Raw genomic sequence first — 25,584 nt, 5'->3', positions numbered from 1 at the left:
GAGCCCTAAGCAGTCTCAGTATATTTCTTAACAAGACATCAGCACAAAACGACCTGTAATCTGGCAAAATTTACACAAAAGCCCTATTCTGTTCTTTCCCAACCTTCAAAGATCATAGCTAGTGAGAGAAATCATAGGTCAGAGCTTCATAGGCAATTTTGACTTTTATTCTTCCTGAAGTAGAAGGGAAAAAAAGAGAAGGCGTATTTTAAATCAATTACATATTAAACAAACAATGTTGAATGAACAAAGTTTCCCCTGGCTGGAAAGTCTAGAACGAGGGATACAATTTAATAAGAAAAGAAAGGGAGGTCTGAGATGAGATTTTTTTTAACCCAAAAAGGTTGTGAACCTTGAGAATTCTCAGAAGGCTATGGAGGCTCAATCTGAGAATCACTAAGGTCGAGATTGATACATTTCTTATTATCAGTAGCGCAGAGGTTAGATGGGGTAAAAGGCATTAAAGTCCACCTTCAGCCATGTTCACTTGCAGTGGCAGGGCAGTTTCAACAATCTGAATGAAACTCCTGTTCCTAACCAAAAATTGATGTGTAAAGAAGTTTAAACATAAAAGGGAGGAGGAGGATTTCTCAAAGACCTTAATTGCTGCTCATACAAGTTCAATTATTGAGAAAACCTAAGTTATAGTTCTGGTTATATGCATAGGCTTTATATGACTAACACCTGTCATGAATACAGGCCATAGCACGTCTGAAATTAAATTTTAAAAATTGTACAACATTTCAAAAATATACTTCTCCCCATCAAACGTGCAACTTGACTCAAATGCTTCCAAGAAACGTTCCTGAAGAACATGTGCTGACATTTGGAACAACATTTAATGCTGAATGCATTCCAATCAGGTGGTGGTCATCTGTCCAGGTTAAATGTCAGTTGCTCAAAGATCTCTCCAAAGATAGAGAGATCTAATACATATTTACAATGAACATATTTCTAAGTTTAAGCCAGAATGTCATTTTTACCTCTTTGTATAAATAAGGATTTCAGCGCAACTGTTAAGAAGCTTTTGTTTGAAGCTCACATTTTCAGATAGGTACATATCTAAGTGTGCTGTTCTATTTAGAAACTAGTCTGACAATCCTAAGGTGTTCAGCACAACTTTCTACCATTATTTTGGGGAATTAAATTCAGTATTGATTAATATGTATAACCTCAACCACACTTTTAAAATCATCTTCATAACACACATTTCACAGTACAAGGTTTACGCCAATCTTTAATCTGTGTCCAATTAGCTGCACTCAGCTCGGGTCCAAAATTTATCTAAACATCCCTGGGTCAAGCAAAACTAACACAAACCATGTTTCTCTTTGCAACTGAGTAATCTCATCTGTATCTCCACACCCCCCACTGCACCACCTCCCCTTTTGCCAACGTAGAGACTCCGGAGCTCTGTCTATTGATTCACTGACAACAAAAATTGCACTTGTAAAGTACTTTGAAAAATTATGTACATTAATTCAATCTGTTTCAGCTTTACACCAAAACAGATCAATCACAATATGTTTGTTCCAACTACCCATGTTACACTAATTTTTAAAAATTGATGGAACCCATTTTGCACACTTCATATTCCTGATCCACCAATTTCTGATTGAAGGAAATGGACATTAAGTGGATTGGAGGGGTTAAATGCCCTCCTCCCAATTTACTTGCAAAATCAATCATGCTTTCAGCAGAAGCACTGGTAGCTCTTCTATATCACGATGGTCACATTCCTGTGCAACCCTGCAGTATAGAAAAATCGCAGTGCTTAGAAACAGTGCTTTAAGTGTTGACGATGTAATTGTGTTATAGCCAACACAGTTTAAAAGTTTGCGCTTTAGAAACAGGCTCCCCAATTTGTCAATTGTATTACAGCGAATGTGTTTGTTATAGCAGAATGAACTGCATTTGAAAAGACAAAGGTATCTGTATCTACCAGGAAATCCATACCTTCAGCAGAAAGAATTTTCAGAAAATGGGTAGGGGGTTCAGAATGTGGAAGAAGGATATATACTGTACCAGATGAACAAAACACACATGGATAGGCTGCAAAAGCTGGGATTGCTCATACAATGCCTTCAGATAGCACAAGAGGAAAAACACTTTTCAGTATCAAGTTGGCCTTTATTTCAAAGTGAGTGGAGAATATAAATATGGAAGCCTTGTTAAAACTAAGCAAACAAGTTAGACCATACTCGAATACACCCTGCCCTTTTATCTAAGGAAACATACTGGCAGTGGAGACAGTTCAGAGAAGGTTCTCTTGCTCGATTGCAGATATGGAGTAATTCTCTTATGGAGAGGTTCAGCAAGTTGGGCCTGTACTTGTTGGAGCTTAGAAGGAGGAGAGATGGTCGTTTGAAAGATACAAGATTCATAGGGGGACTTGATGGGTACTTGTAGAAAAGTTGTTGCCCTTTGTGGGAGAATCTAGCACCAAAGGACATAAAATTTCACAACAAAGTGTCACTAATTTAAGAGAGGTGAAGAAGGATTCATTCTCTCAGAGGGTAGAGAATCTATGGCACTCTTTACTGTGGAGGGCTGTTGTGGCAGAGTTACAAGATTATTCAAGATTCAGACAGACAGCTTTTTAATCAGAGACGGAATCAAAGGTAAGGGGAGAAAAGGCAGGAATGTATACTTAACAATCATTGAACGGTATTGTAGAATCAATAGGCTGATTGGTCGACATTTGCTATCTCATCTCATGAAATGGTCAGTAAATATACAATGCAAATTTAAGGTGATGCCAAAAAAAGGGGGAACCTTTTATTAAAAATAGTGATATAAACATCAAACTGACTTGTACACAATCAAGCACGTACCCATCCACTACCAGCACACTGTAGCAAGTGTGTACAATATAAAGATGCACTGCGGCTAAGATTTCTTTGACAGCACTTAGCAAACCTGCAACATCACTCCTTTCTCACCACACTCTTCCAACAGCATAGTGCATACCTTCATCATACACAGTGCAACAGCTCAAGGGTAAATCAGGAGGCGGCAATACATCCCACAAATGAATAAAAAGGTATTGCAATCTGAAAAAGGTAACGGAAAGCAGATTTACAGAAGGAAAATCTTTAGAACTATGACTAAAGAACAGAGCGGCAGGACAAATAGGATGAAGTTCAAAACAGCAGTCATGGGCTGTATCATTCTAATAATTTGAAAGATGTAACTGAATGAATTCAGTGACTAACCAAGAACCCTGAAGAAATAACAGAATCATCAGCCCCACTGCTCAGGCAACAAAAAAAATGTTTTTTTTTAAATTGCATGTTTGAATAAGAATAGAATTCATAAGCTTGTACATAATCAAATTACAGTAGTTAGGATTATAATAAAGGTGGTCTTGTACTGAAAAACTGCACTTGTGTAGTACAGCAACACTATATCTAAGTGCAAAAGAGGTAAACTAAAGCCTGGAAATTCTGATCAGAATCAGAAACACTATTTCAGAGTCTAGTTATATTAATAAAGACTTATTTTTTTGATCAGTTCTGCCCTACAAATTTACTTTTTCCAAATGAGATAGAGAATAATCAAGGAAACAGCGAGGATCAAAGTGTAAACCCCACCACCTTTTAAAGCAGCCTGTCACAATCTGTAGATTAATGCCCAGCAGCCACTTGGATAGATATTGAGAAAAGTTACATGAGGTAAGCATGAGGCAGTAAGCATGAGGGCAGTATGCCAGGTTGGTGAGGGGTATGGTGTAGTGGCTCGGTGGATGAGTGCTTAGGATTGGTTGAGGATTGGACTGGATGGAGGTGAGTCAACAGGGGTTCAGTTTAATACCTACTCATGGGTTAGAGCACATTTTGAATTTTCAATTAAGTTTAAGTCAGTCATAACCCTCTGAAATCTCTAACCCTGAAAGACCTTTCTGGGGGATTCCAGACCAAGATTAATTCAAAAGAATTTAAATTTCCTGGGCAGTTCTCAAAGTTAGTTGAATTTAATTTTTTATATGATCCCAATTCATAACTCCAATTTACCCTGCAGAAACTATCCAGCTATCAGAATATCTGGGCAACACTCCCTACGTTATATAACTAATAACTGTTCATTCAGCCATGGCACCTTCTATCTTTTGGATCTTCAGCTCGCTATCTCTGCTTTAATTGCTGGCTTTAAAGGTTCTCCTAAAACCACTGCCACAGTGGCCTTGTAACCCTCACGTTTTTTTCCCTCACATCAGCAATAGACAGTTTCCACAGCCCCCCAAAGTTTATTGTGCTCAGAGACAATGAACGACAAATGAAAACACTAGAGAAACAAAAGTTATGTCAAAACATAGATATCATTACACTAGGGAATAATCTTGAGATTGGGTTCAAGGCACAAAGTCAGAAAGCAGATCAGCTTTGCCCAGGTCAGGTGTAAGTGAGGGGAAAAATAAACTTACGCTTCTTGATCACTAACGTGATTAAAATTTTGTTTTATTATTTAATTGTTCTACCCTGTAGTAAGGTAAGGAGAATCATTGCAAATTAGATTCTTTACTACCACAGAGATTTTAAGAAATGCAGGCAAAACTCAGTGAATTTCATGACGTTTGTGACAATGATTGCATAAGTATTTCGAGCTTTAAGCAGTCAAGGACTATCAGGAACCTTAGACTACACAGTGATAATATTAAACAAGATTACGATGAAGGACAAAATGCAAGAGGAAGACTAAAATAATAAATTGGAGAAAAAAGCTTAAGCGCAAGAGAACAACTTTCCTGACAAACAAGGAAATAGAACAACAATGTGAAACGTTTAGCAGTGACCAATAAAATCCAGGACAAGAACTGACTGACCTATCATATAGGAATAAAGTAGACAAGGGAAAATTAAAAAACATTAATTACTTAAAGAATGCCAAAAACATTGTATAAAAAAGTACTTTGTTTAAAACAAAAAATTGAAAATCTTTTCAGGAATTTGATTGTGAAATTTAACAGTATCAATTAAAACAAAAGGGTGGGACTGGGTCATGAAGGGATGCACAGGTGAATCATTGCTTATGGTAGAAATATTAAATTATTCTGTGTTAACTTACCAGAAAACTAACTTGGTGGGCTTAACATTAGAAGAGATTTAAATAAATAAAAGGGGGTTGTAACTAATCAAATTCAGCTAAGACACAATCTCTGATCCAGACCATTCTATCAGTGTAAAAAATTTTAAAAGTTGTAAAAGAAAGAGAGTTCCTGTTACATCTGTGATTTAGATATTTGCTATCCATAAGTAAAGAACATGGAGCAGGGACAGGTAAGATAAAAACAGAAAATAGGAGCACAGGTAGATCATTCAGCCTTTCCTCAGGACCCATTTTAGAATTCTATACTTCACACATGAACTTGGTCTTGTTAATCTTGCCTTCTGTTCTCATTTAATTATTAAAAATTTTCTCAAAACTGACTTTCCCCTTTGTGTTCTGAACTCTTGTCTCCTGAGCACATCTGACATCTTTGGGTATTACACTTCCCATGTGTTTAAATGTTGGTGACGTAGTTGTTTCAAATGTGTGAAATTGATCACTTATTCAAGCACATTGAGAAATCTTCACAACTTTGATCATGCCTCCATTCTGTATTTCCTTACAGCACTGATATAACAAAGCTTTAGTCCCATTTAAGGTGCTTACAAGAAGCAGTCAATGCATTTGACAGCTTTTACTGGCCGATCCCTAACTTTCATTCATTACTCTACTTGTTCACAAAGTTAAAAATCACACCACACCAGGCTATAGTCCAACAGGTTTAATTGGGAGCACTAGCTTTCGGAGCGCTGCTCCTTCATCAGGTGGTTGTGGAGTACACAATTGTAAGACAGAATTTATAGCAAATGTTTACAGTGTGATGTAACAGAAATTATAGATAGAAAAATACCTTGATTATTTAAGTCTCATCTGTTAGAATGACCATGTTAGTTTCACTTCTTTCATATGTGAATCACAAAATTTTTTAAAACTTCCACTCTCAGGTTAACTTTAACAATTGGTGTCAGCCCAGATAATGTGTTGAAGGTGTTCGCCCCCTATGTGCTGCTGTCTGTGCCATAACGTTTAGACTGATTCTAATCTAAAAGAGAGTTAACAGAATCTTACATGGATTCATGCAGTTTTTGAGCAAAGTACAACGTAACTCTGCGAGTACAAATTCACCCCACAAATGTGTCTGTGTGCGTGTGTGTAGCGCAATGCTGGTCACCTGTAGTGTGACGTGGAGGCCCTCCCTGTGGGTACCAAACTACTTGCTTACACACTTCTTACTCTACTTCTGCATACACCGTGAACAACACTGATAAGTCAGCAGTATCCTCACTGTATTCCTCTTCAATCACATTCAGATCTGAACATCTCTAGTCCAACACCTGCAACTTTTCACATATATAAATTATCAACTCCAATTCAAATAATATTCTTTAACATCCTATTAACATGATACAGTTCATTGTTCCTCAAATTTATGAAAGAAAACTTACTTTATATCCTATACTGCTTTTGCACAGAGCTCTTATTTGAGTTCTTGCTCTCAATCCTCAAACACAAATGCATAATCTTTTCTAAGACATTGCCTCCATTTACTTACCAAATAGGAATTCTGATTAGAATTTTTCAGGCATGAAACAAAGCTGTAAGCAATTAATTTTTTTTTACAAGGATAAAAATCATGACACCTGCGGTATATTGCAAATTTAAGCATTTTGTTGTATTATCTGCTCTGCTGGGGAGGTGCAAATTGTTACTTAAATCATGGATGTCAGCTTAGAGCCGACATGACTTTTTTCAGTGCAAAACACATCATGAGGATAGTGATAGGCAGAAGAAAGGAGATATGCCAGATCCAAAGGCAGAAATTGCAAAGGACTTCTTTTCCTGTTTTGCAAGGGGAATCCAGCACATTTCAATGAGATCCAGGCCGCAATGCCACTTTACAATCAGGGTTAGAGATTTAGACACTATTGCTGTCATACTAGTCACTAACTGGTGAAATGCCCCATTTCTAGTCAAAGTACTATGAAAGTCATTCATAGCCAGATAGCATGTAGGAGTAGAGGAAAGCATAATTCTCCATGTCATCGTAAAGTTCCAGATCAAGGTTGTGTAGAACTAAAACTACTTCACAAATCCAGAAATTTTCCAATGTACACAATAGACATGGGAACAAAATCAATATTATTGAGCAGGAAAATTCAGAGTTTCATCCCAAGAGCAAAACAAACTGCGCATTAAAAGGGTTGAAGACATAATTCCAAAAGTCACAGTAGTCATGAAAATCAGATTGGTAAAAACAATGACTGCAGATGCTGGAAACCAGATTCTGGATTAGTGGTGCTGGAAGAGCACAGCAATTCAGGCAGCATCCGAGGACAGGCAAAATCGACGTTTCGGGCAAAAGCCCTTCATCAGGAATAAAGGCAGAGAGCCTGAAGCATGGAGAGATAAGCTAGAGGAGGGTGGGGGTGGGGAGAGAGTAGCATAGAGTACAATAGGTAGGTGGGGAAGGAGATGAAGGTGATAGGTCAGGGAAGAGAGGGTGGAGTGGATAGGTGGAAAAGGAGCTGGGCAGGTCGAACAAGTCCGGACAGGTCGAGTTACTGGAGGTTAGAAACTAGGATGAGGTGGGGGAAGGGAAAATGAGGAAACTGTTGAAATCCACATTGATGCCCTGGGGTTGAAGTGTTCCGAGGCGGAAGATGAGGCGTTCTTCCTCCAGGCGTCTGGTGGTGAGGGAGCGGCGGTGGAGGAGGCCCAGCACCTCCATATCCTCGGCAGAGTGGGAGGGGGAGTTGAAATGTTGAGCCACTGGGCGATTTGGTTGATTGATGCGGGTGTCTCTGAGATGTTCCCTAAAGCGCTCTGCTAGGAGGCGTCCAGTCTCCCCAATGTAGAGGAGACCGCATCGGGAGCAACGGATACAATAGATGATATTAGTGGATGTGCAGGTAAAACTTTGATGGATGTGGAAGGCTCCTTTAGGGCCTTGGATGGAGGTGAGGGAGGAGGTGTGGGCACAGGTTTTACAGTTCCTGCGGTGGCAGGGGAAAGTGCCAGGATGGGAGGGTGGGTCGTAGGGGGGCGTGGACCTGACCAGGTAGTCACGGAGGGAACGGTCTTTGCGGAAGGCGGAGAGGGGTGGGGAGGGAAATATATCCCTGGTGGTGGGGTCTGTTTGGAGGTGGCGGAAATGTCGGCGGATGATTTGGTTTATGCGAAGGTTGGTAGGGTGGAAGGTGAGCACCAGGGGCGTTCTGTCCTTGTTGCGGATGGAGGGGTTGGGTCTGAGGGCGGAGGTGCGGGATGTGGATGAGATGCGTTGGAGGGCATCTTTAACCACGTGGGAAGGGAAATTGCGGTCTCTAAAGGAGGCCATCTGGTGTGTTCTATGGTGGAACCGCTCCTCCTGGGAGCAGATACGGCGGAGGCGGAGGAATTGGGAATACGGGATGGCATTTTTGCAAGAGGTAGGGTGGGAAGAGGTGTAATCCAGGTAGCTGTGGGAATCGGTGGGTTTGTAGAAAATGTCAGTGTCAAGTCGGTCGTCACTGATGGAGATGGAGAGGTCCAGGAAGGGGAGGGAGGTGTCAGAGATGGTCCAGGTAAATTTAAGGTCAGGGTGGAATGTGTTGGTGAAGTTGATGAATTGCTCAACCTCCTCGCGGGAGCACGAGGTGGCGCCAATGCAGTCATCAATGTAGCGGAGGAAGAGGTGGGGAGTGGTGCCGGTGTAATTACGGAAGATCAACTGCTCTACGTAGCCAACAAAGAGACAGGCATAGCTGGGGCCCATACGTGTGCCCATGGCTACCCCTTTGGTCTGGAGGAAGTGGGAGGATTCAAAGGAGAAATTGTTAAGGGTGAGGACCAGTTCGGCCAAACGAATGAGAGTGTCGGTGGAGGGGTACTGTTGGGAACGTCTGGAGAGGAAAAAACGGAGGGCTTGGAGGCCCTGGTCATGGCGGATGGAGGTGTAGAGGGATTGGATATCCATGGTGAAGATGAGGCGTTGGGGGCCGGGGAAACGGTAGTCTTGGAGGAGGTGGAGGGCGTGGGTGGTGTCTCAAACGTATGTGGGGAGTTCCTGGACTAGGGGGGATAGGACAGTGTCGAGGTAGGTAGAGATGAGTTCAGTGGGGCAGGAGCATGCTGAGACAATGGGTCGGCCAGGGTGGTCAGGCTTGTGGATCTTGGGAAGGAGGTAGAACCGGGCAGTGCGGGGTTCCCGGACTATGAGGTTGGAAGCGGTGGGTGGGAGATCTCCTGAGGTGATGAGGTTCTGTATGGTCTGGGAGATGATGGTTTGGTGATGGGGGGTGGGGTCATGGTCAAGTGGGCGGTAGGAAGAGGTGTCCTCGAGTTGGCGTTTGGCTTCAGCGATGTAGAGGTCAGTGCGCCAGACTACCACTGCGCCCCCTTTGTCCGCTGGCTTGATGGTGAGGTCAGGATTGGAGCAGAGGGATTGGAGGGCTGCGCGTTGTGAGGGTGAGAGGTTGGAGTGGGGGAGGGGGGTCGACAGGTTGAGGCGGTTAATGTCCCGGCGGCAGTTGGAAATGAAGAGGTCGAGGGCAGGTAATAGGCCAGCGCAGGGTGTCCAGGTGGATGTATTGTGTTGGAGGTGGGCGAAGGGTCCTCGGAAGGTGGGCGGGAGTCCTGATTGTGAAAGTAAACTCGGAGGCGGAGGCGACGGAAGAATTGTTCGATGTCACGGCGTGTATTAAATTCATTGATGTGTGGACGGAGGGGGACAAAGGTGAGTCCTTTGCTAAGGATTGATCGTTCGTCCTCAGTGAGGGGGAGGTCTGGGGGGATGGTGAAAACTCGGCAGGGCTGGGAGCTGGGAGCTGGTGTGGGTGTAGAGCTGGGAGTGGGGTCGGAGCCAGTACCTGGAGTGGGTGTGATGGTGGGGGGAATGGGGGTAGAGTCATGAGCAGGGGTAGTGTTCCCCTTGGGGTTCTGGGGGGTGGGGATAGTGACAGTGGGGTCTGTGGGGGGCGTGTCAGCAGAATGCAGGTGAGTGGCGCTGGTGGGGGCGGAAGTGGTGGCAGACACGGCAGTAGGGGTGGCGGAAGTCACTGAGCGTGTGGCATCGGCGATGATGTGAGGGCCGGAAGTGGCTGTGGGAGTGGCCATGATAGGGGCAGAAGTGACATCATCAATCAGCGTGGGGGTGGTAGCTGCATCAGCCGCATGGCTAATGGCGTTTCCGAGGCCAGGGGAATCTTCTGGAATGTTCGAGGAGCGCTGGTTATGGAGGTGGGTAGATAAAAGTTTGTTGTACTTACAGTCTTTGATGTTTGAGATGGAATTGAAATACTGTTTGTTGAGAGTATGGATTCTCCTGAGGATGTAGTACAGAGTGGGTCCTTTGCAATTCTGAGAGAGTGTGGCCCTCAGCTGAGGCAGGGCAGACTGTAGAGGTTAGGTACCGGCGCATTGCTGCAAGCGTGGAGCGGAGGATCTTGATGGAGAACCGTTGCTGGTGTTTTTGAATCTGTAGTCTGTATTGTTTGTCCTGTTCGGATCCGAACTCTGCTGGTTTAAAGGTGGTCCGGAGTCCGTGTGGGGTGAGTTGGTTACGGAGACAGGCACTGAGGAAGCAGATGTGGCTGTGATAGCGAGTTTGTTTCAGGACATGGTTGAAGAGCTTCAGGGCTGAGGAAATGACCTGGGAGTTGCAGCGAGAGAGAGACTCCCTGAGATTCTTGTAGAGAGAGGAGGAAAACTTCTTCAAAATCAGATTCTCAACTTAAGTGCTTCACTAACACAGCTGAAAGTGTTTGTTGGCTTGGAAGATTACTCCAAGTAGTTGCAAGTCACAAACCCTCATGCAAAATTGACTAGTTGTTAACAAATAACAGTATTCCTTTGCTCAGTGAAGTTGGTCCTAGAACGGAATATAATGATACATTCCATTACTTGGTCATAGTTGGAGAAAACAAAGACTCCCTGATATGAAGGTTTGGAGGTGCCAGTCTTGTACATCACAGTCCGAAGTTAAAAATCACACAACACCAGGTTATAGTCCAACAGGTTTATTTGGAAGCACTAACTTTTGGAGTCCTGCTCCTTCATCAGCGCTGGAGGAGCAGCAGTGCTCTGAAAGCTAGTGCTTCCAAATAAACCTGCTGGATTATAACCTGGTGTTGTGTGATTTTTAACGGATGTGAAGGAATTGGCTTAAAAGCATACGGTTAATCTGGGCAGAGTTACTTACAGAAAGCATCAGTAATAATGTGTCTGACATTGAGAAAGTGCTGAGAGCACAGACTGATCTTTTAACAATAGGACCAAATGATAAAATTATCTTAACTACAGCCTTGTGATGTCTAAAGGACGATGTGCATGCAGCCGACATGGTTATGCAGCAGCAGGCCGGTGGACTGTTCAGTTAGAAGATATAAATAACGAGCTGAATAGATTAGAAAGTACAGGGCCAATTGAGGTGAAAGTTGTAAAGCATGTCTCAGAATTAGAAATTATCAACTAAGGTTACTTTCATTCCATAGTCAAGCTCAAGGAAAGTAAAAATTAGCCCATGTTATTTCTTTTCAGCGGAAAGACAAGATTACCAACTGGATAAAACTCAAGTCCATGCCGAAAACCACAAATATCAAGACATGTGGCGCTAGATAAGCCAGCAAGTTAGGCAGCATCCGAGGAGTAAGAGAGAGTCGATGTCTCGAGCATAAGCTCTTCATGAGGAATGTGATAGGTAGATGCCTTTTGGGGCAGGGGGGTGATTGTGATAGGTTGGAGCAGATAGGTGGGAAGAAAGATGAAAACGTAGGACAGTTCAAGAGGTCAGTGCCAAGTTGGAGGGGTGAATCTGGGATGGGGGTGGAAAGAGAGGAGAGATGAGGAAACTGGTGAAGTCAATGTTGATGCTATGTAACTGAAGGGTCCCTTCAGATAAGGAAGAAGATAAGGCGTTCCTCCTCCTATCCTCCTGGGGTCGCTTGGATTTCGTGGTGGAGGAGCACAGGACTTGTATGTTCTTGGCAGAGTGAGGGAGAGAGTTGAAGTGGTTGGTCACAGGGCAATGGGGTTGTTTGATGTTCCCTGACATGTTCCGTGAGTTGGCGTTCTGTCTCCACAATGTAGAGGAGACCACATAGACAACAACAGACACAGTAGATGGACATGTTTAGATGAGTAGGAGAATCTCTACCAGCCTTTGGGCCTTGGACAGAGGTGAGCGTGAAGGTTTTACACCTCTTGCGGTGGCAAGGAGGTGCCAGGTGTGGAGGATGGGTGGGCTCGGGAGGCGGGGAAAAGAGATCATCTACCTAATCTGCCAAATGCAGAAAAGGGAAATACAACTCTGGTGAAGGGGTCAGATTGTAGGTGGCAGAAATGGTGGAGAATAATGTTATATCTGGGTACTGGGTGGGGGATGGAAGGTGAGGACCAGGGGGTGTTCTATGCTTGTTGGGCGCAAATGTGGAAACTGGAGGAAATGTGCTGGAGGGCATTGATGATCCTGGGGGAGGGGAAATTGTAGTTCTTGAAATAGGAGGCCATCTGGGGCGTCTTGGAGTGGAATGGTTCCTCCGAAGGATTGAACTCACTACTACCTTCCACCCTAACCTCAAGTTCACCTGGACCATGTCAAACACCTCCCATCCCTTCCTGGACCTCTCAGTTTCCATCTCCGGTGACGGACTAAACACACAGACATCTATTTCAAACCTACCAACTCGCACAGCTACCTAGACTACACCTCCTCCCACACCCCCTCCTGTAAAAAACACAATCCCTTACTCCCAATTTCTCCAGCATTTTGCTCCCTAATAAATGCACCATACTGTGTTTATCTTTTCAACTTTCCAACACATGTACATCCTTCCTTAGGAAGACAATAGTGTACAGCATAAATGCCATACTTGTGTATTTAATTCCCCTCAATGATAACATTCTATTAATTTCCCTCATTATTTGCTGTACCTGCAAATTAACCTTCTTTCAATTCATGCAAAAGGACACCGAGATCTTTGTGCCTCTTGCAGCTCTGCATTCTCTTAGATAAGCTGCTTTTTCTATTAAAAAAACCTTCCTGCTAAAATGATCAATTGCACATTTTCCCCAGATTATGCAGGGAGGGGGAGAGGGGGGAGGAGAGGGAGGGGGGAGGAGAGGGAGGGGGGAGGAGAGGGAGGGGGGAGGAGAGGGAGGGGGGGGAGAGAGAGTGGGGGGGAGAGAGAGAGGGGGGGGGAGAGAGAGGGGGGGAGAGAGAGGGGGGGAGAGAGAGGGGGGGAGAGAGAGGGGGGGAGGGGGAGAGAGAGAGAGAATCACCACAACTCAAGTGTGGGGAGAGTTGGAAGAAAAGGCACTTCAAGGTAACCTCAGCAGGTACAGGAACTTAATCCAAGCTGATAGTATCATTACGCAGCTGTCTAGCTGGACCAGCTGTCCAACCAATTAAGCCAAACGACCCCCCTACCTTTGCATCAGAATTAGCAACCATACCTTCAGTACTTTCATTCAATTCTTTTCAAAAAGTGTAAAAACAGTTGAAGCTCCAGCACTGACCCTTTTAACACACTGCTTTTACATCGTGCCAACCAGAATATGATCCCTTAATGCCTACTCAATTTTTTGTTAACCAGTCAAAATTAAAACCATGCCAATACATTACCCCCTTCAGTTTCTGCAATACTGACAAATGCCTTCTGCAACCTAAGCATATAATACTGGTTCACCTTTATCCACGGCAAACATGATTTGCCTTTCACAAAAACATGCTGAAACTACTCAATTATCTTTATTTTCATTAAGTGCCCTGCTATAACTTTAATAACAACTACTAACATTTTCGCTATAATCCATATTAAGCTAACTAGTGTGTAGTTTTCTTACATTTGATATTTTTCAACCTAATGAAACCTCACCCACATCTAGGGAATTGTGGAAAATTAGAAGCAATATACGAATTATCACACAAATCACTTCTTTGAAGACGTAAAGGTGAAGTCTATCAGGACCCAAGACTTGTCAACCTGCAGCTCAAATCTGCTCAGTCCAACCTACCTCATGACTTTCTAGAGTTCCTCCCATTTCCCAATTTAGTTAATTCTGGGATTCTACTTGTCAATAGAAAGAAGCCAGATAAGCTTATTTTTTAAAAAAAGTGTAGGAATGAAGTAGTAAGAAATTGTTTGTTTCATGACTTATTTTTTCACCCATGGGACATGGGTGTCACTAGCTAGGCAATCATTTATTGCCCATCCTTTTTGTGCATAAGCAGGTGGAGTAGTGCTGTCTTTTTGAGCTACTGCACGATGTAGGCTTGTAATGCCTACATTGATCCAAGGACATTGAATGAATGGCTAGAAATCAGGCTGATGTGCACTTGGAGGGAAACAAAGTTCATAGTACTGCCATGGTTGGTAGTGGTCATGGGTATGGTCAGAGATTTGCTGCAATGCATTTTGTAGATGCTACACACTATTGCCTCTGTGCCACTTTTTGTCAAATGACATATGTCAGATACTCAATCATGTGAAGAAAAAACACTGAACATGTAAACTATTCTGGTGGCTTCATCCAACCTATTAAATTTTCAGGTATTCTTGACTGTTGCCATTTCTCCCACGAGTTCAATTAATTCTGCTGGAATCTATTCACGCCTGTGGCCTTTCCATTATTTATCACACTGGTTGTGATGACTCCAGGTCCAAAACAATCAACTTCTACATCATCTGGCTTCCTGATTCCAAAGTTAATTCTCATTCACCTTCCTTACGTACATTTCTTCAACACAGTTAATGAAAGGCTTGTCCTGTGCTGTGCTGTCTGTCATTACTCCAAGCGGGTTAGTCAATAGATATCCATCTCAATTTTGATTTAAATCAGTACATGTGTCTGTCTCTTACACAACGAGGAGTTCCACAATCCCATGTAGCTCCTCCAAAACACAATCTCCTGAGTTGTTTGCTCAATTTTCTATATATTTCCCTTACCCATTTCCTTTATTTTTCAAAAACATTATCAGCTATGCTTTCTTTTTGCATCACCAGATTCAGACAGTGTTTCCTTCAAACACAATCTATTATTCTCAATTACCTGACATTTTTGCCTTCATTTTGTAATCTCTTTTCTGAACCTCAACCACTCCAAATTTTACTTTTTACTGTAAGATACCATTCTTTACTCTAAGAAATTTGATCACATTGAAGGTGTTCTCTGAATCAGCATCAGCGAAGGATACTGGAGAATCATCTTTCACCTACTGTTTCATCACTATGTACCCAGTGGATTGATGTGTATTAGCAAATTGGAAATTTCACACTTATACAGTAAGAATTCACTGTAGAGTTGTCTTCAAGCAGTTAATATTCATGTGCAATGTAGACAAATTCTGTCACCATTCCAAACTCCCACAGCTCATCATATAGGTCTACAAGACCACACAAGCCAAACGTTGGAATAAAGTGTTCAAGTTTCAGCACTGACTCCCAGCGGAAATATAATAAGTGATATGCCAACCTTAGTATTAGAAATTAAGCAGTTAAACTTAGCCAATAAACAGTATATTAATATTGCACATAAATCGAATTGGACCAGAGTTATTTGCATGAATGATAACACATTTATTCAAATAAAATGAAACAAAAACAGAAGGTGCTGCAGAAATTCAGCAAGTCTGGCAGCATCTACGGAGAGCAAACAGATTTAACATTTCAATTCCAGTGACCCTTCCTCAGAAACTAGACAGGAAAGGTTAGGAAAAGTTGAAATTTATGTTGATGATGGAAGGTGGGGAAGGAGAGAGAAGACAGGTGGAGATACAGATCAGTGAGAGAGAGATTAAAAAGAGGTAGGGCATATATAGGGATTGTTGATAGTAAGCAAGGGAAGGACAGAAGCTGATTAGTGATAATAATGGCTATGAGTACTTGAAATGTGTTGGCTGGGCTGAAGACTATTCCATGACAAGACCTGGAATTGTGGGGGTTGGCAATAAATAGGAAAAAGGTACCCATGCTCTAAATGTTTTGAACTCAATGTTAAGTCCTGAAAGCCTTTCTCTTTTGTTTCAGATCTCCAGCATCCATAGTTCTGCTTCATTTCTTCAAAATGTAGGAACGCCGAGGACATACAGCTCATGCTCCATTCCAGCTTCTTCCTATTATTCCCTACCTAAATCTGCTATTGTAACCTTTATTTAATTAATTCATGCAATGTGAACTTCACAAACTGGGCCAGCATTTATTGTCCATCTCTAATTGCTCTAGGTCATGGGGAGCTGCCTTCTTGAACTTCAGTACATCTGGTGCACAGGGCTCTTAGGGAAGGAGGTTCAGGATTATGACCCAGCAACACCTCAAGTGCCTTGTTAGCTTCCTCTTCAATTAATCTATACAACTATTCCCTATGAGAGCTTATGTGAATGGCCTTGTTATGCTCTTCTTCACAAGGGGAAGTATATTCTTGGCATCCCCACTTTGTGTTAAAATTTGTCTTAAAAATCTCTCGCTGGCCACCTCTCTAGCCTCCATTGAAGAAAACGGGTCCTAGTCTGTCAATCCTTTCCTGTTAGCTACTCCCACATACTTCAGATGTCATCCCTGTAAATCCTCTCTGCACCCTTTCCAGTGCCTCCATAGCCAAATAATATTCACGTGGGGGCTGATGGATACCACACAATAGAGTCATAGAGATGTACAGCATGGAAACAAAACCATCGGTCCAACCCGTCCATGCCGACCAGATATCCCAACCCAATCTCGTCCCACCTGCTAGCACCCGGCCCACATCCCTCCAAACCCTTCCTATTCATATACCCATCCATTCACCAATTGCATCTCATTCATTTGTGAACCACTTCCAATTGTAAGTGCATTCAACCTCTAACATGAAGTTTGTCCATAGCAAAACAAACAAAAAAAACAGAAATTGCTGGAAAAACTCAGTGGATTTGGCAGCATCTGTGGAGAGAAAGCAGCATTAACGTTTTGGGTCCAAAGACTCTACTGCAGAGCATTCTGAAGGAGGGTCAAGGGACCAGAAATGTCAACGCTGTTCTCTCTCTCTCGCCCCCTTCCCCCACCCCAACAAACTTGCTGAGGCTTTCCAACTATTTCTATTTTTGTTTAATTACCAGTATCTGCAGGTCTTTGATTTTTAGTAATGACAATTAAATGGCTTCTACATTGCTACATATTATTTATTCCTTTATAAGGAATACTAAAGTGTCTACAAAACAAAGCAATGAGTTATGGTCTCTTTACTCAGTACTTCTGTTCACAAATTTAACTGACATTTAATTTTCACTTTAACTTCAATTGTCAGTATTGCAAAAATAATAAGCTTCAACTATTGAAGAGTCAAGTGCAAACTTTTGGCAATTTGCAAAATTGATGAACCATGTGAAGTATGCAAAGAATACTGTACACGCATTCTCAAATAATGAGTTTTTAAAATATACATTCCTGCTTGATAGAAAAAGTTTAGTTCAATCCAGGCACTCCAAAATCAGGAAAAGGCATAGGATTCTGTTTTTTCTCAAGTCTCATGATTTAACTTTACACTAAAAGAAGTGTAAACGCCAATAAACCTTCATCTGGCATATTTAGATTACAAGAGGAAAGGTCAATAAATAATTAAGAGTAAAATTTTAGCATTCTGCAGTTTATTACTATGCTGCTTCCAGTTGTGATGCTGAAGGCTGCAAATGGATGTGTGAAGTTGGGTTACTAAATTACGGTGATGCTTTAGCATTTCAAAAAGGAGGATGAAACTTAGCATTTAACCACTGTTTTCAGGTGGCTTTTGGTATTACAATTTAAAATTGCACTTAGTTTACACACAAATTTTGGATTGAATCATAGAATCCCTACAGTGTGGAAGCAAACCTTTCAGCCCGACTCCACATCAACCCTGTGAAGACAATTCCACCCCCTTACTCTATCTCTATAACCCATTTCTCATGGCTAATTCAACTAGCCTGCATACCTCTGGACATTATGGGCAAATTAGCATGGCCAATCCACCTAAATTGACATGTGTGGTCTCTGGGAGGAAATCAGAACACCTGGAAGAATTCCACGCTGACAATGGAACAGTGCAAACTTCATAAGGACAGTCAGCAGAGGCTGGACTTGAAATCAGGTCCCTGGCTCTGAGAGACAGCAGTGCTAAGCCACTGTGCTACCCTCAACTGACTTGATTGATTTTGCAAATATCAGGAATACAATGTAGGAAAATGCAAGAAAACAGAATACAAGTGCATGGAGCTGGGATACAATGCAGGCTAGTGCAAGCTCTCTCACACTTCACGAGGAAGAATACAGGCATAGACTGGGAAAGGCTTTAGAAATCTGAAGCACAAAGGGATTTGTTAGTCCTAGTTTAGGATTTTCAAAGTTAACATGCAGATTCACTTGGCAGTTAGGAAGGTAAACAGCGTAATATTCATTTTAAGAGGGCTAGAAAACTAGAACAGAGATGTACTACACAGACTACATATGGCTCTGCTCAAACCGCTTTTGGAATAGTGATCAGTTTTGGGTCCTGTTCCTAATGATACATACGCTGGCCTCGGAGGAAGTTCTGAAATGGCTTACAAGAATTATCCCACGGATGAAGGACTGACCAATATGAAGAGCAGTTGAGGACCTTAAAGTTTACAAAGATGAGATGGGAATCTCACTGAAACTTAAAGAATATTGAGAAACCTAGATATATTGGATGTTACCATTAGTAGGGGAGACTGGAGTCTGAGGACATAGTCACCTAATGAAAGGATCATCCTTTAGAACAGAGACAAGGAGGACATTACTCAACCAGAGAGTGGTGAATCTGTGGAAATCATTGCTCCACAGTCAATGAATTGACACTCCACAGTCAATGAATTGGCTGTGGAGGCCAATTCATTGAGTGTATTCAAGACAGAGATAGATAGGGGATTAGAAAGGGGATCAAGGGTTATGGGGAGAAAGCAAAGAATGGGGTTCAGAAACATATTAGCCATGATTAAACAGCAGAGCAGACCCAAGGGCCAAATGGCCTAATTCTGTTCCAATACCTTATGGTCTAATGGAATTTTGTGCTTAAAAAGACTGTTCATTTTCAGTATTATGATTTTTTTTAAAGTATTAAGATTCCTATGGAAACTTTACTTGGTTCACACTTATACTTTAAAATCTCACTTAGAACATGAATTTAGAGTTTTGTTTTGTGCACTCTATATAAATTTTATTTGAACCATTAGGGAAAAAAAAGCATGTGGCTTCATTGTTAAAACTCAATCTGAACACTGTCAAATTTAGATTTCATAAGTATGTTTTTTTCCCCAACAGCTTTTCTTTTGCAATTTAGTGAATGTGACTACATATAAATAAGCATGTAGTGTTATCACATTGAAATAATCTGATCACAGATCTCTAATAAATCGTTGCCTCAACCAAAATCTTCCCAATGTCATTAGCGCTCAACCAATACGTTACTATAGAATAAATCATACTTATACAGTTGAATTTTGGCAAGACTTGCCAGGTTATACTGTCAGTTGCATCATCATGATTAATGACCATAATTCTACCCAAATCTCAAGGTGGTTGGCTATTTTGCTGAAAATTCATAATCTGTTCAATCCAATATATTTCAGATTCCACTGAATAAACAATACATCCAAAATGACAATCACCACCAAATTTCAGTATTAAAAAAAGGTAGGAGTTGCTAACACAGATTGTATTGAATAAATTGCCAGGTTCAGACAGTTTAAGACTCGTCGAATGAATTTTTTTTCTTAAGTAATAGAATGGGCGGCGAACCGATCGCGACTTTAGAAATAAAAAAAATCTCGTTTCATTCGTTTACTCCCTCATCTTCAAACTGCATAATTCAAACAACAGGCTTGGATTTTTCATATTTCGGATTTAAATGTTGCTCCATTATGCTTAATTGAAACGACAGAAATATCTATCATACTTCAGGGTTTCATGCGCTACTCTTCGATTTCACAAATTAAACGTCCTGCAACAAATAATACTCCCGAAATCAAGGATCGGCAATGTGGAAAAAAAAGCAAATACTACCCCCACCCCCCTTTCATATAATGATTCAAAAACACTTGTATCAGATTACACATTATTATTCCCATCTCCCTGCGACCAATCCACCCTGCAACAGAGGAGCTGGAAAGGGGAAAGGGAGGTATAGGGTCTCAAATGATCTCCAACCCATTACTTTTGGTCGCTGCCAGCCTCCCATGGTCCCAAAACAAAATCGCCAGGCAATCAGGCACAAAAAAAAATTCACCTCGACAATAACATGCAGCAAATAACCTCATCAAAGTCCCCTCACCTCCCTCCACAGTAACTGACTTGCCTCTTACTTTTAAAAAGGTCTGCCAGCAAAGCCTGCGTTTCAAAAGGCAGATTGCTCAAGGCGATGAGTTGCCACAGTATGCATTAAAAAGGGAGACATGCCTGCAGCAAGCAGTGCCTGAAATAACAGGAGGCAGTAATCCCCTGGCTGTAGGGAGAGCCATTGCAGGGGCTGGGAGCCGAGCCACTTACCTCATCTCGGAGAGCGCCGGCGGAGGGTCGCTCCTCAGCGGCGGCTCCACGGCCTTCACCCCTCCCTCTCCTTTGGAGTAGAGATATTCTTTCGATCTGCCGGCGACTGGGTGTGGGTGAGATAAGGAGCCGCCTCTCTCTCTCTCTACGCTTGTCCCTCCACCCGTTGCCTAGTATCTAAACCTAACGCGCTCACTCTCTTTCTCGTTTCTCTGTCCCCGCCCCCTCTCCCCTCCGTACGTTACCCGACGCGCCCGTACAACCAAACGGAAACGACGCGCCGCGACCTCGCTGACTGACAGTAGCGACGCCCTATCGAAGGACGGGTCTCCGCCCATCTCCGCGCAGAGGAGTCCAATCAACAGACGTCTGGCCAAGCCAGCAAGTTTGGTTGACGCCGCTTTCCCCTCCCCACCACAGCCCGAAAGTCCGCTGGTCCGGAAGAAGGGTTACACCCGAAACGTTGACTTCTCCACCTCCTGATGCTGCCTGATTTTACATGGTCTTTCAGCCTTCTGCCTGTCGACTTTGCTCTCTATCTCTCCTCGACCTGACTCGTTGAGTTCCGCGGAGCGGATGCCTATTTGAGTGACAGCTGATCTGACCATAGAGAGCGCGCGTGTACCCGTCGCACTGCCGGAATGAACGAATTGGGTGTGAGTTTGAGGGCGGTGCTTGGATTTGTGGGTGGTCAGGTTAGGTTGAAACAATGAAGTGACCATGACGACGCTGTGGATGTGCTGTGGGCTTGAGTTATAATTGATGGGAGACATTTAACTTCGCTTCATACCACCGCTCCTTTTCTCGGTTTTAGAAAAGTTCACCCCTCTAGCCGTATCGAGGCAATTAATAATGCAATGTTTATCAATATTTAAAGCATATTATCTTATATAGAGTGAATGGAGTAAGGACGACTGTAGTAGGTATGTTATTTCCCTCTCCTGTTTCTTTTTGTGCGCAAAGTATTTTGGTCGTTTATTTGCTTCAAATTATCTTTGCAAAGTATTGTATTCCAAGAGCATTTTTGTCAACATACCACTACACATGAAGCAATAATTGATGTTCTCGTACACTTCCTTTTTTTTAAACTGGCCTTTAGTTTCAATAATACTGCTGCAGTGCACCACCACCATATGAGACTTGTGAAATAAAAACCGAAAGAACTGTGGATGCTATAAATCAGAAACAAAACCAGAATTTGCTGGAAAAGCTCAGCAGGTCTGGCAGCATTTCTGCAGAGAAATCGAAGTTAACATTAAGGTGCCGGTGACCCTTCCTCAGAACTGATATAAGATTTGTCACTCAGCCTGACAATCTAACCTGTAGATTGTTCTGCATGGGTAGTGTACCTGTTCCTGCCTCTAAACTAATAAAGCTCAAAGAAACAATCACTTTTATTTTTCAAACTGCTTGTTTCAGTTGTTCACTTTCTACAGATGGTGATGAAGGCACATAATTATTTGAAATGTGCATCATAGGTAGATAGGTTGATTACGAAGGCAATTAACACACTTGCTTTCATTGCTCAGACCATTGACTATAGGAGTTGGGGCATCATGTGGAGGTTGTACAGGATGTCGGTGAGTCTAGATTTGAGTGGTGCTGGAAAAGGAGTACTGTGTAAAGCTGTGGTCGCCGAAGGATTTTATTAAATTGGAGAGCGTTCACAATGTCACTGGGACTGGAGGGTTTGAGTTATAAAGAAAGGCTAGATAGTCTGGAGTGCAGGAGATTGAGGAGTAACCTTAGCAAGGTTTATAAAATCATGAGGGACATGGATAAGGTGAATTGTAAAAGTCTTTTCTCAAAATTAGGGGACTTATTTTTCAGGCAAGAGGAGAAACATTTAAAAGGGACTGAGGGGCAATGTTTTCACACAGCTGGTGGTTTGTATGTGGAATGAATTGTCTGAGGAAGTGGATGATGCAGGTACAGCCACAACAGTTAGAAGACATTTGGACAGGTACGTGAATAGGAAAAGTTGAGCCAAATGCAGGCAAGTGAGATTGGTTTAGATTGGGAAACTTGGTCACTCAGATGGGTTGGAACTATGGGTTTGTTTCCATGCTGTGTGATTGTAAATGTGGAAACAGAAACAGTCAATGTTTTAAGTCTGATAAAATTCTTCAGAATGGGAGTGGACTTTGACATTGGTATTCAAGGCCTTCACAGTTACTGAGAATTTAGATCTGGGGAATTTTTTTTTGGTAGTTACAGGATTTAAGTAGCATGATGTACAACAGGGTTTGAAAAGAAAATTTGAAATTTACTTAACTTTGTGCTGGGTGGAACAGAATATTGGTGAAGTTAGCAAAATAGGAAGAAGAATTTGCATTCCTTTAGCAGTTTTAAATAGTTCTGAGAATCTCATAGTCAATCCAGTATCTCAGAAGTGCTTTCACTGATAAATATTTTAATTCAACTGTTCAGCCATGTGAGAACACATGTTTTGAGTAGATGGGATTTAAACCTGGACCTTCTGGTCCAGAGGTAGGGACACTATCATTGCAAGGAGAAAGTGAGGACTGTAGATTCTGGACATGAGAGTCAAAAACGTGTGGTGCTGGAAAAGCAGAGCCAGTCAGGCAACAGCCAAGGAACAGGAGAGTCAACATTTTGAGTATCAGCCCTTCAGCAGGAAGAAGAGCTTATGCTCGAAACATCAACCCTCATACTCCTCTGCTGCCTGACTGGCAGTGTTTCTCCAGCACCATACTTTTTGATACTAACATTGTAACACAAGAGCCCTTAGCCGAACATGATTTCGATGGGCTACAAGCTCAGCACGTTCAGAGTACGCCACTCTGCTATCTAAATGCTGTCTCTGATATTGTTAGAAAAAGTGGCAGCCAATTTGTGAATGTAAATACCCATAAGATGGGCAAGTTAGCTTAGATGGCTTGAAAATGGTGCAGAGGCACACCAACATTATGGATTTAATTATCCTACCAATTGAGTTCTCTCTTGGTGTCCGCTGCAAAACGGAATCAAGACATAACCAATATGAGCAACTCTGGCATTGAGGAAGTCACATGGAGAAAGAGACCAGAAACAGAAATGAAATGGTGAGCAGATGTTGGTTGAGTGTTAGATATTGACCAGAACATAGGTGAAATCCAGCGGTTTATAGTCATAATTCTTTTTAAAATAGCCTAATTCTTTTAACAATCACAGAACTATCAGCTGATGCTCACTCACAGTTTCCAAAGCTGAAATCAGTGGTTGGCCTTTTCATAGAAATAAACTATATTCTATATCTCTTCACTTTACGTCAAAGGTTATGGGGAACGGGCAGGAAAGTGAATTTGATGCCAGAATCAGATAAACCATCATTGAATGATGGAGCAGGTTCAAGGCATCAACTGGTCCCCTCCTCCTGCTGTTACTTCATATGTTCCTAAATGTATGAAGCAGTTACTTATTCTTCCTTACTTGGTTTGCTGCTTTGCATCTGATGGTTCTATTTGTGATTTCAATGTCCTATTTGTCCTTTAAATTGCTGTTATGCACAATAAAAAGCAATACTTGTTGTCATTGTCAATGTACATTGACAAAGTGGTCTATAATTGAGATTAATCTGCTCAATGCTGTGAGTGGACTGTAAATGTACTAGCTCTGTTCTTTATCTTGGCAGTTTCCCAGAAGAAGCAACATTGAACTAAAGGTATTAATATAAGTTTGAATTAGGTGACAACCATTTAAATATCATAGTCACATAAAAATATATTATCAAGTTGAAAGAAAAGGCACATAATTCCATGAAGATTGGCAGATCAGCAAATTGGGCTAAATGTAAAAATCAGCAAAAATTGACTTAAAAATCTAAAGAGAGAAAGTGGAACAGGAAAGAAAACTAATTCGAAATATTAAAACAAAGAAGCATTTATGTGAAAATTTAACCAAGAAATAATTGACAAAAGCTAAAATGTAGTTTCAATTCAGGATGGAGTTTGGCTTGTGGTGGGGACTTGCAGGTGGTTATGTTCCCATGAGGAGAAAGTGAGGACTGCAGATGCTGGAGATCAGAGCTGAAAATGTGTTGCTGGAAAAGCGCAGCAGGTCAGGCAGCATCCAGGGAACAGGAGAATCGACGTTTCGGGCATAAGCCCTTCTTCAGGAAGAAGGGCTTATGCCCGAAACGTCGATTCTCCTGTTCCCTGGATGCTGCCTGACCTGCTGCGCTTTTCCAGCAACACATTTTCAGTTATGTTCCCATGCACCTACTGTCCCTGTACTCCTGGGTGGTCAACATCACTGGTCCAAAAGGTACTGTCAGAGGAGACTTAATGAGTTATTGCAATGCGTCTTGTTTATTGTACACAATGCTGTCATTGTGAGTTAGTGGTGAAGGAAGTGACTTTGAAATTGGTGAATGTAACGTAATTCAGGCAGATGCTTTGTCCTGATTGGTGTTAAGCTTCTTTAATGTTATTGGAACTACAACCATCCAGCCAAGTGGATCCATCATTGTCTTGACTTATGCCTTGTAGTTAGTGGAAAGACAATGAAAAGACTGGAGGTGAGCTTTTCACTGTAGAATTCCTGGCCCTGATATGTTCCTGTCACCACAGTTTTTGTATGGCTAGTCAAGTTGAGTTTCTGGTCAGTGGTAATGCCCAGGACATTAATAGTTGGAGATTCAATGATAATGTCCAGGGGCAATGGTGAGATGTTCTCTTGTTGGGGATGGTTGCCTGGCACTTGTGGGGCACGAATGTTATTTGTCACTTATCAGATTTTGTTGCATTTGGATACGGACTTCTTTTCTTCCTGCAAGTTTTGAATGATGCTAAATATTATGAAAACACCAGCAAATATTCCCACTTATGATTTTATAATGAAGGGAAGATAATTGATGAAGCAACTGAAGCTTTTTGGGCTTAGGACACTACCCTGAGCAATTCTTGAAGTCATTTCCAGGAACAGAGGTGATCGACCTCCAACAGCTGCAACTGTCTTCCTTTCTGTTAGATGCCAGTAAAGAGTTTTTGCTGTATTCCCATCTTTGATCATTGACTTTAAACGTTGACTCTGTTTCTCTACAAATGCT

General features: G+C 42.1%; 2 protein-coding genes across 10 annotated transcripts in view; one reads left to right on the top strand and one right to left on the bottom strand.

The window, feature by feature from the left end:
- Positions 1-20,692, bottom strand: part of itsn1 (intersectin 1 (SH3 domain protein)) — a 205,996-nt gene extending 185,304 nt beyond the window's left edge. For 3 of the 6 annotated variants that reach the window (XM_087992541.1, XM_087992543.1, XM_087992544.1), the window contains exon 1: positions 20,535-20,691. The gene's annotated coding sequence lies outside the window, so the exon portion shown is untranslated. Of the gene's footprint in view, positions 1-20,350; positions 20,410-20,534 lie in introns of those variants that run through there. The other 3 variants (XM_087992545.1, XM_043701257.2, XM_087992542.1) reach the window with 2 other exon arrangements.
- cryzl1 (crystallin, zeta (quinone reductase)-like 1) overlaps positions 20,601-25,584 on the top strand; it is a 92,662-nt gene continuing 87,678 nt past the window's right edge. For 2 of the 4 annotated variants that reach the window (XM_043701259.2, XM_043701258.2), the window contains exon 1: positions 20,909-21,190. In XM_043701259.2, the coding sequence (XP_043557194.1) occupies positions 21,176-21,190 (15 nt within the window). In that variant the 5' untranslated portion in view covers positions 20,909-21,175. Of the gene's footprint in view, positions 20,651-20,908; positions 21,191-21,238; positions 21,458-25,584 lie in introns of those variants that run through there. The other 2 variants (XM_087992548.1, XM_043701261.2) reach the window with 2 other exon arrangements.

This window comes from Chiloscyllium plagiosum, unplaced genomic scaffold (genome assembly GCF_037043375.1).
Source record: "Chiloscyllium plagiosum isolate Xiang-an unplaced genomic scaffold, Cpla_swu_hap1 HiC_scaffold_12, whole genome shotgun sequence".
NCBI classification, from domain to species: domain Eukaryota; kingdom Metazoa; phylum Chordata; class Chondrichthyes; order Orectolobiformes; family Hemiscylliidae; genus Chiloscyllium; species Chiloscyllium plagiosum.
This window is presented reverse-complemented; position numbering and strand designations above follow the sequence as displayed.